The sequence below is a fragment of the Gasterosteus aculeatus genome, chromosome 7 (assembly GCF_964276395.1).
Source record: "Gasterosteus aculeatus chromosome 7, fGasAcu3.hap1.1, whole genome shotgun sequence".
Taxonomy (NCBI): Eukaryota; Metazoa; Chordata; class Actinopteri; order Perciformes; family Gasterosteidae; genus Gasterosteus; species Gasterosteus aculeatus.
Genome location: NC_135694.1, coordinates 1,676,409 through 1,687,434, shown reverse-complemented (window position 1 = coordinate 1,687,434; position 11,026 = coordinate 1,676,409). Strand labels below are relative to the sequence as shown.

At 45.9% G+C, this 11,026-nt stretch overlaps 2 protein-coding genes across 2 annotated transcripts; both read left to right on the top strand.

Annotated features, from left to right (window-relative positions):
• Positions 1-1,294: 1,294 nt before the first annotated feature.
• Positions 1,295-3,413, top strand: LOC120821367 (serine protease 27). Its single transcript, XM_040179819.2, has 6 exons — positions 1,295-1,431; positions 1,545-1,565; positions 1,656-1,818; positions 1,984-2,249; positions 2,379-2,518; positions 2,677-3,413. Exons 1-6 carry the CDS (start codon positions 1,374-1,376, stop codon positions 3,109-3,111), a joined length of 1,083 nt encoding a protein of 360 aa, XP_040035753.2. The 5' UTR covers positions 1,295-1,373; the 3' UTR covers positions 3,112-3,413.
• Positions 3,414-4,891: 1,478 nt separating this feature from the next.
• LOC120822426 (chymotrypsin-like protease CTRL-1) lies at positions 4,892-7,825 on the top strand. The gene is made up of 6 exons (XM_078106116.1): positions 4,892-5,074; positions 6,205-6,225; positions 6,324-6,486; positions 6,605-6,846; positions 6,949-7,067; positions 7,141-7,825. The coding sequence occupies exons 1-6, from the start codon at positions 5,017-5,019 to the stop codon at positions 7,540-7,542; spliced, it is 1,005 nt and encodes a 334-aa protein (XP_077962242.1). The 5' UTR covers positions 4,892-5,016; the 3' UTR covers positions 7,543-7,825.
• Positions 7,826-11,026: the final 3,201 nt, after the last annotated feature.

Genomic DNA, 11,026 nt, shown 5'->3' with positions numbered 1-11,026 from the left:
CCGGGTCTGATTTTAGCATCGAGCTTTCTAAAGGAAGATCAGCTCAGCTGTTAACTCATAAAAATATCATCCTATTCAGTGTGCGTTCCTGCACAATTATAAACCTTTAATTAATAGGTGGGTCTGCAGCGTCATTACCAGGTTATTGTCCCCTCATGTCACGCATTGTCACCTCGACCCACTCGCACAGGTGTGTTTTGGCTGTTTGTGTCGGTCTGTCGACAGATTGCGTGGGCGACGCTCGCAACATTTCAAGACGATTTCACAAAGCTTTACAAACGCGTAGTTCAGATCAAACTGATGGTTGTGTTTGAAGATGGAAGGTGGTTGGAGCAAAAGTGCTAGAAGAGGAGGGACCTTTTCCCCCCCACAACTATTTGGCATCGCCGCTGGTGGGGACCCGTCCCGAGTCTCATCGCACGTCGTTATTTTTTTTTTTTCTAACTTCCATAAAAGACTTGTGTTAAACTAATTCCTCCTTTTGTGTTCACCCGTCGTAGCTGTCGAAGAGACGCTGGATGATTCAAGGATACCCAAATATGGACAAATACTACACTAGCTTCCTGTTCTCTCTCATGTTACGTAAATGTTGCACAAACTGGAACCAGTTCATCTGCCGTGTGACGTCATCTTTCCAGCTAGAAACTACGGAAGGAACAAATATCCTCTGCCAATTCACTAAATGACACATATCACCAACCTAATTCTTGTTTCTGTTGTCCAGTTTGTCCAGTTTTCATCCTAACACATCTATCATCATCAAAAATGTGGTACTTTTAATCAGTAAATCATGATTGTTAGTTATCATGTGTTGAGTTATGGACTTAACGCTTTATTGTGCTTACAACCACAACAACTTGTAATATTTGATAATATAACTCAGTTTTAAATCCTAGTACTCTTTCCGACTATTTGAAATACTTTACTGCTCCTTTTACATCGTTACTCGTTGAAAAGAGAGTGGTACTAAATATATTTGATTTGATTTTTTTTCCACCACTAAAGACATGACGGTATGATGTATAAAGTTATTATCTTCTGTCATTAATTACACCAAGAAGCATCCAAAAGTGTTGGAGTTGGAAATGATAAGAAGAAAGGCGCACAAGGGGAAATGCACTAGTCACTCATTATGGTGGCTGCGTTCTTCTCAGGTAATTAGAGTTTGTGGTTAGTGCAGAACTACCGGGAAGCCAGTGACAGCCGTGTTTGACATGCTTTACCTCACGGCACCTCCATAGAGCCGGAATTTTGTTTTGTTTGGAGGTTAGTGAAGGGGGAAAACCTAATGATGGTTTAATGAAAAAGGCGGAGCCGCCTTTAACGAAGAGGCTATTTAACGGCGTGGACCGGGTGGAAGAGGCACAGCTCGAATGGCTATCTTCCAGTTTCTGTGGGCTTTGGCCGGGATGATCGTTCTCTTGTGCGGAGGTAAGGCGATTTTACAAAGTGTCTAAAGAATGTAATGTTCCTCAAAGTGATGAGGTGTGCGTCACCCTCAAGAGGTTTGCTCAACTTCTTTCTCTCTTTATTTTAAATTTCAGGATGTCATTCACTGATACCAGGTAAGCATCCGAGAGGGACACGATTCACGATTTCTCAGCTATGTAGCTGACCCCGAGCTGACCCCTCTTTTGTTCTCCTCTATCTGGCAGCTTGCGGCCAGGCTCCAAAGAACACCAGAATTGTTGGAGGCCAAAATGCGCCTCCGGGAAGTTGGCCCTGGTTTGCAAGTATTGAGACTGACGGCCGTCCCTCCTGTGCAGGATCCCTAATTAATGATCAGTGGGTGCTGACAGCTGCTCACTGCCTTAGCAGGTAAGGACATAACTGTTGTTTGCTACCTTTTGTAATTAAATACAACTACAGCAAGTCACGCAACTGAAGACCGGCTGAAGTACAAAGTAAAACAGAGAGTCTGTTTGCTGAAGGCAAGACATGCAGTAAAATGTTGTCTTTTACTTGTCTTGTCTTGTCTTGTAGAGATGACCTCTTAACCACAACGGTTTTTCTGGGCCGTCAAGACCAGACAGTTATAAACTTCAATGAAGTGCGCACGACTCTCGCAAGCATCGTGTGTCATCCGTCATACGACTTCACGACCAACGACAACGACATATGTCTCCTGAAGCTGTCGTCTCCGGTGGCCTTCAGCAACTACATATATCCGGTGTGCTTAGCCTCGGCGGGGAGCACCTTCCACACCGGGGTCAGCAGCTGGGTCACTGGGTTTGGTGACACCCAACCTGGTGAGCCCACACTGCACACCTTTATCACAAAATGATGCTTCAGTTTTTTTGTCTTATTTTGCGAACCTCTGTGACATTATTTGGTTCCCATGCGCACGCCAACGCATTACTGTATCTATCTCTGAATAGGTTCATTTACCGGAGCCGATATCCTGCAAGAAGTGAACGTACCAATTGTTGGAAACAATGAGTGCAAATGCACCTATCGTGAACTCACAGATAACATGATCTGTGCTGGGCTCAGAGAGGGGGGGAAGGACGCGTGTCAGGTGAACACCACTTTTTGTCTTTTTATTATCCATTGCAAAGGGTGCCAAACAATCTAAAAATCTGAATTTACATGCCTGATATCTGCAAGATTACATAAAAAGCTTCTGAAACTGCAAGGAACAAACTTATTCCAACAACCGTCCATTTCTTTCCCCAGGGAGACTCCGGGGGCCCGATGGTGACCAAAGATGGTTTCATTTGGATCCAGAGTGGAATCGTGAGCTTCGGTGACGGCTGCGCCAGGCCCAATACTCCTGGAGGCTACACCCGTGTGTCCCAGTACCAGGACTGGATCTCCAACGTTACCGGTACCAGCCGACCGGGCTTCGTCACCTACACATCGCCCGGAGTGGACAGCGACCTCAATTATGCCTGTTCTAACACAGCACCCACAACCAATCCAACCCCAACCACCGACCAACCATTCATAGAAAAACTTGGGCCTGATATAGTAGACCCTGAGCCTGAACCATTCACAGTAGAGCCTGATGGAAGTGTGTTCGGCAGTGGTGAAAGTATGATCCATTTCTCCCACTTCACCCCACTGTGTCTCCTGGTTGTTTTCTCCTATGTGCTGGTCTGTGAAGCCTAACGGGAACATGTTAACTAGTCACCGTTTCAAATGTCTCACCGTGATGAAAATGAAAAGCTCTGGTTATCAACGGCAGAAAGACCTTTTCTAATGAATGACAAACGTCTCTTGTTGTAGCATCCACGCACAACTGTGTTGATTTACTCTTTGATTGCTATTGTACATCATCACAAAGTTGATTTAATAAACCTGCAGATCATTGTATTGATGCTACGTTGGAGACACTTTGTTGAATGTTTTATTGACTTGTAAATAACTGTTTTGTGGTAAGATCATGAAATAAATATTATTTTGTTGAGGTATATGCTATTGCTCCATGTAGCAGATGATTTGATGATTCCAATAAGAGAGTAGTTATGACATCTAAAACCTGTTACCTGACGTTTTTTATTATGGTAAATTCAATTCTTCTAGAGAAGGAATGTGCTTTAGCACAGACATTACATTTTTACATTACATTACATGTCATTTAGTCCAATGTAAGTGCTACAGTTAGTTAGTGTGTTAGTGGAGGTCGAGTCTGAAGAGGTGTGTCTTTAGTCTGAAGATGTGAAGGCTCTCTGTGGTCCTGATGTCTTCAGAGACCTCCTTCCACCACTTAGGAGCAGGACAGCAAAGAGTGGAGATCTAGTCGAGTCTTTTGCTCTCAGTGAGGAGGAACAAGCAGTTTATCACATGCAGAGCGGAGAGTGCGGGTCGGGATGTCGGGTTGGACCAGGTCCTGGATGGAAGCTGGACCCCATCCATTCACAGCCTGGTACGTGAGCACCATGTTTAGAACTGGATGAGCCGCCGGTACCAGTGAAGAGAGCGGAGTGGAGGAGTGAGGGAGAACTTAGGAAGGTTAAAGACCAGTGGAGCTGCTGCATTCTGGATGAGAAGGGGACGTATTCTCCTGATGTTGTAGAAGGTGTATCTACAGGATCGTGTTGTCGCAGTAATGTTGGGAGTCAGGGAGAGTTGGCTGTCGAGTGTCACGGCGAGGTCAAAGTGGGAGTTAAAACGGATTTACCAAAGTTGACCGTCAAGTCCTGGGTCAGAGAATCTTTTCCCAGAAAGAGAAGTAGTGGTTGACTGTGTCCAACGCAGCACAGAGGTCCAGAAGGTTGAGGACAGAGGAGAGAGAGGCGGCTCTAGCGGTGTGGAGTTTCTCTGAGACAGCAAGGAGAGCAGTCTCTGTGGAATGGCCTTGAAGCCTGACTGGTGGGGGTCAAGGAGGTTGTTACGGTGAGATAGGAGGAGAGTTGGTTAAAGATTGCACGTTTTGGACAAGAAGGGAAGAAGAGAGACCGGTCTGTAGTTGTTTTCTTCAGAGGGGTTGAGGGTAGGTTTCTTCAGGGGAGGGTTAACTCTCGCCTCCTTCAGAGAATTGGGAAAACAGCCCGATAAAAGAGCGTTGTTGATGAAACAGATGAAGAAAGGAAGAAGGTCAGGAGCGATAGATTGTAGAAGATGTGATAGAATGGGGTCAAGAGGGCAGGTGGTTGGACGGGCAGAGGTTACCAGGGTAAGAATTTGGTTAGGAGACAGGGGGTGAAAGAGGAAAGTTTCCTTCCAGTCTCCTGGAAGAAGTGTGCAGGGGGGAGGAGGACTAGGGGGTTCGAGGAGGTTGGAAAATATAGAAAAGACTTTTCGGGGGTTAAAAAAATGAAGATTCAATTCTGGATTGGTAGAAAGCCTCCGATAGAAGCAGAAAAACAGACAACAAGTCAAACACGTTTGACTGGATGCCTTATCTTATGGCCCCACGTATTGCTTCTTAAAGCACTTTGGTTATTGGTTGAAGTCGGTGGATGGGAAGAACAGGGTTGGTGGTCCGTTGGAAAGTAAGACGCTGTGGGCGGACCCACGTGTTCCCAAAAGGGTTTTTAACGGCGTGGACAAAGCGAAGGGGGCACAGTCAAGATGACTCGCGACCAGTTTCTGTGTGGCTCAGCCCTGATGATCATCCTCTTGGCCAGTGGTAAGACACTTCTCTTCACAATATTACTCATAATTTTGTTAACAGAACGAGTGGGAGGAGTGCAAGGCTATCATGCTTCTTCAGCTCAGTTGAAGGGACAGTCTTTAAAGTTGTATATTTAGGAGAACATCTTCATCTGGCTACTCCTGAAACTAAATGAATATGCAAAACATCACAGCAAGGGGTCACTCTACAGTTCAGCGATGTTCTTCAAAGTAATGAGCATCTAATCCATATCAATTTGCTTCTTAACCGTGTGCTGTATGAGGGCAAAAACCGGGACGAAATAACACAACTTGGACGCTGAATTTTACTTTTGTCTTTTGGTTTACAAAGGAAATATTTAATCTACTAAAACAGGCAAAATGACAGATATTATAAAATAATCAAAAATCTCAAAAGTACCTGAAAGCTCATCTGGAAAAACACTTTATATTATATATATATATATATATATATATATATATATATATATATATATATATATATATATATATATATATATATATATATATATTATATGCCTCTATTTTAAACTATGATTAATTCAACTAATACAAGTTGGTAATGTGGAGATGCTCAGTTGAAGGAACAGCACAATGATAGCATTCAGGTTTTTGGGCTCAACAAATCGGGGACCTTTCCGCCCCAGCACGGTGTAGAACGTGCACAGTGTAGAACGTGCACAGTGTCGTGAAAACGTTGTGGTATTAGACAACAACCAACAAACACGTAATCAACATCCAAGCGGGTTAACCAGCTGTTGAGTTCCATCCCAAAGATTTCTGATGAGGTCGGTAGTCATTGTTCACTTAAGAGATTTGACAAAGCATGGTACAGTAAATGATTGGAGAGATGATTCATTTGTACCTTCATTTAATTTATCTATTTAATAAACTGGCCGTGTAGACGGAAAATGCGGGGAAAGGGAGAAGGGGAATGTCATGCAGCGGACTCTTGTAGTATGAGCTCTAGCCAGTCAGCTTTTTGTCCATTTTTTCCAACACGCTTTTCAAAAAGTGCCTAAAATAGTTTCCTGCTAGATTGTTGTGTTGAAAAGTGCATATCATCCTCTGCCTCACCCTCAAGACGTTTGCTCAACTACATTCTCTCTTTGTTCTAAATTTCAGGGTGTCATTCACAGGCTCCAGGTACGCAACACTACAGGTTCTTCAACTTTCACGATTCCTCAGCTATGTAGCCGACTCTTTGCGTACCAAACCCTCTTTTGTTCTCTTTTCTCTGGCAGCTTGCTTCCGGTCTCTACCGAACACCGGGACCTTTGGAGGCCAAAATGCGTCTCTAGGAAGTTTGCCCTGGTTTGCAATTTTAAAGACTTACGGCCGTCCCTTCTGTGCAGGATCCTTGATTACCAATGAGTGGGTGCTGACAGCTGCTCACTGCCTGGACAGGTGAGGACATAACTTTCGTTAATATATAACATACAGCGTCTTTGTTTAAGCACTGCCTCATTTGTAGAACATTTGTAGATTGCTGAAGGCCAAACCAGTATTCTTTTACTTCTTGCAGCGTGCTCATCAATAATGCGACGGTTTCGCTGGGAAGCCAAAACCGTTCAGGCCCGAACGTGACTCTGAGAATCGAACGGACCGTGTGTCATCCGTCATACAGCTCCTGGACCAACAACAACGACATATGTCTCCTGAAGCTGTCGTCTCCGGTGGCCTTCAGCGACTACATATATCCGGTGTGCTTAGCCTCGGCGGGGAGCACCTTCCACACCGGCGTCAGCAGCTGGGTCACCCAACCTGGTGAGCTCACACTGCACACCTTTATCACAAAATGATGCTTCCCACAAGGGTTTTTTTTTTCAAAGCACTTCCAATGTTATCTTTTGAAATATTTCTGAATAGGTTCACTTTTCGGAGCCGAGATCGTGCAGCAAGTGAACGTACCAATCGTTGGAAACAATGAGTGCAGATGCGCCTATGGTCAACTCACAGAGAACATGATCTGTGCTGGGCCGTGCCAGGTGAATACCACTTCTGCTTCCGAGAACAAGAAGAAACAAACTTAATCCAACAACCGTCCATTTCTTTCCCCAGGGAGACTCCGGGGGCCCGTTGGTGACCAAAGATGGTTCCATTTGGATCCAGAGTGGAATCAGGAGCCTTGGCTTCGGCTACGGCTGCGCCAGGCCCAATACTCCTGGAGTCTTCACCCGTGTGTCCCAGTACCAGAACTGGATCTCCAACGTTACCGGTACCAGCCAACCGGGCTTCGTTCCCTTCACATCGCCCGGAGTGAACAGCGACCTCTATTATGCCTGTTCTAACACAGCACCCACAACCAATCCAACCCCACGCACCAAGCAACCATTCCCAGTATATCCTGATGGAAGCGTGTTCAGTAGCGGTGGAAGTATGATCCATTTCTCCCACTCCCTCCCACTGTGTCTCCTGGTGGTTTCCCTCTATGTGCTGGTCTGTGAAGCGGGAAGCGTTTAAAATGTCTCGCTGTGTTTCACAACCAGGCTTCTTTTTCAATGGATTTGAAACGTGTGAGGTCACACGGTGCTGACAGGTACACATGTATGCATCACTGCAGCATGACAACTAAACTTAACTAACTACATGGGGGGTGGGAGGGGTGTTGTGTTTATCTTGAATTGCTCCTGTGTGAGATCATAAAATTAATAATTTTTAGTTACTTGCAGAGGATTGGATTGACGGGAAAATGTATCTTCTTTTCTTCTTTATTAAATCAAATAAAAAGAGTTCCTCTTTCAAATGTTGTTTGCCATTTATAACAAATGTTTTGATAATTCAAACAAGAGAGTGCCTGTAACACATATTACCCGATGTATTTTTTGCTTATTGGACTAATTTGGGAAGAATTATTTTTAGGCATTTTTGCCGTCATTTTAAAGAAAACTATTCGAATGGCCGATTAAGAGTCAATGATAATTTAGAATAAACAAGCAAAACTGGATCAACTGAATTGGTTTAAAACGGTCAGCACGGACCTTTTTACCAACGCAGTCTCTCTGCATCCAAACCAAAAGGTCACCGTGGTGAAATGCCAGATGGGCGTGTGTGTGCGTGCGTGTGTGTCATCATGGTAAAACGGGTTCCTGGAGACACGATGGTGGGAAAGTAACACAAAGGTGTTTTAGAAAACCTTTGACTCGTTAACTCGGATCAGCTAACACGAGTCCATTTTCTGACTCCACAATGAGTTTGAACAGATATAGAACTGCGAACGCTTAAATCTATAAGTGGATACTTACAGGCGGAAGGAGCCTGGTGTGCGAGAGCACGATGAGCAAAGTTCGACTAAAAGGTCTCTTGTATTCAGTGACTTTAGTGTCTCGTTTTTTTAGAAAACTACAGCACTTTCTAACTTAAAATGTTCCATCTTAAAACCGGGTCTTTACTTTAAAGTCTGGCATTTTCATGTCTTTATGTATTATTTTTCTCTTGGCGTCCTATTAACTGTGCTCACTGGGAGTTGCGTTGAGTTATTCGAGGCGCGTCTGTGAAACAATAAGCGAGTGAGTCACGTGTCCAAAACACGGCAAAAAAACGAAGTGGCGGTTTGGCCCGAGTTCAGATGGCGTGACACGACGACGTGGTCGCCTTTTTTCCAAATGTGCGAGCTGGAATTTCAAATGAAAATCGCAGTCAAAGACGATCCCGTACCGATTGAAGGTTTGAGGGGAAACGCATTTCTCTCGCTCCCAATCGGAGCGGATCGCTCAGTCACGCGGGAAACGGGTCCCGTTGACTTGGCGGGAAGCTGCTCCTCATTCAGCTGAAACGCGTCGCTTCCGAGCGCCGCGTTTCAGGGCCTCGTGTTTGAACGCTCGGGGCTTTCGTGATCAAAACCCACTTTAGCCAAATGCGAGTGGTCTTTCCCTTCCTTTCGTGTCTTTTTCAGATATTCACGCACGAGTAGCGACCGCGAGCCCCAACGGCGTCATTTGACAATACGTCAAAAAGAACCATGAAGCATCGGCCTCTTTGTTCTTCTGCAGCTCTGATGCTGGATGATTATTCGTCTGTATTATAGAACAAAAAAAAAATCGATTCCTTCTGAAACTGAAGTTGATTTCTCGGCGTTCTGCTTTGCGTCGCTCTCTCTCGCCTCTTTCTCACTGATAAATGTTTCTCATTTCAATCAGCATGAGACCATATTGAAAGAGTCTCCTTGTTATTGTGTCCATTTTCATTACCTCTCACCGTCCCATTTCGCCGCTTTGTTACATAATAAATCACGTCTCCTTTGTCGCCTGCACTTTATGGCGTTATTTGGTCCGTCTTTGACCGATGAAAGAGAAAGGTGACGCCCCCCCCCCCAAATGCTCAATACATCTTTCACCGTGTTTCAAAAAGCTCGTTGAAGGTTTTCTTTTCATGGCATCGGGGTGTGGAGATCAGAGCCTCGGGAAGAAAAGAAGAGGGAAGCTGACTAAGAGAGAACGCTGTTTCTCTTCAGTGGCTTTTAACGGAGAAACACAGCCCGTTCGAATTGGGCCTCCGTTGCTGTGGCGGCGAAGAGCAGACGTCCTTTGAGCAAACAATAAAAGTGATGGACGACGGAGAAGGCATATGCGGGAGAACGCGCACCGTCATCATGAAACGCCGCCGAAATAATGGACCCGCGCGGCGCGTCGCTCTGTTTGGATCATTCCAGGTGAAAAATGAAGCCTCGGTGAGCAACGTGCGGAGGGAGTCTGAGCAAGGAGCGGCGTGCAGACCGGCAGAGAGTCACCGCAGCCGGGAAGCCTTCAGTCCAGATGTTCACGCACGCAATAGGGAAACAACAGCAACGCCACTGGAACACAGGTGAATAACACACCTGTCCGTCCTCGGCCGGACCAGAACCTGCAAACATGCATGCGCGCCAGAGAGTCAACTGGTTGACTGGTTCTTTTAGTCTGAACCTTCTCCTCCTCCCATTTTGCCCCCCAATGCCCGTGTGTGTGTGTGTGTGTGTGTGTGTGCATGCATGCGTGTGTGTGTGTGTGTGTGTCAGAGGTCAGGTGTGCTTGAGGGACACGGGAGTAAATTGCTTTAATCTTCCTCAGCAGGAGATCTGAACTGGGTAGTTTGCTTCAGTTGCCATTTATGTCTCCACACACACACAAGCACACACAGACACACACACACGCACACGCCCTCCTCGCTCCTCTTCTATCCCTTTGTCATAAATCATATTGATGAATATCGTCTTCACCGGCAAGAAGCTTCAGGTGTGAAAAACAATTTGAAAACCTTCAAGCAAACAGCTGTGTGTATTTATGACGGGGGTCGCACACACACACACACACACGCACAGACACACATCCTGAGATCCGACTCACTGCGGGTCAGAGCGTCCATCCACGAAGGCCTCATCGCCGGGACGCCGGCTGCTCGGGCGGCTGATTGACGCCGCTGGGATCGATTGGTTGGACGACGCAGCGCGCCGGTCTTCGTGAAAGTCTTCTTGGCTTCGTGGAAGAAGCTGTCACTCAGCAGAACGCGGCGGACACAAATGAATCATGCATCACATTCTGAATAGAGTGGACACATTCATTCATTCGCACTCATCAGATGTCCTCTCCCTCGTCTGAGGTCCCGCCCCGTCGGCCGACTCATCCGTCCTCCACTTCACCCACTTCTTACCCCCCAACGGCACCGACAATCGGACAAACGCACCAATGTCCTCCGACTGGAAATGATCTTTTATCTAAAACTGCTTCAGTGAAGAAAAGGGGGAAAAACTCCCAGCGGGTGGAGAATTGGATGGATGTCATTTAATTTAATATACTGGTTTTGGAGTTTGTCGCAGGTTCCTGGAAGATCCATTTTGGCATTCGGGCCGCTGGCGGCGCGACGCCAGAAATTGGCTCATGTGGCCGTTTCGTCCAAATCTGCTCCGTTAAATGCGGATAAGTGTCTGTAATCACGAATATCATTCGACCCCATCTGGTTCTCATTACGATGA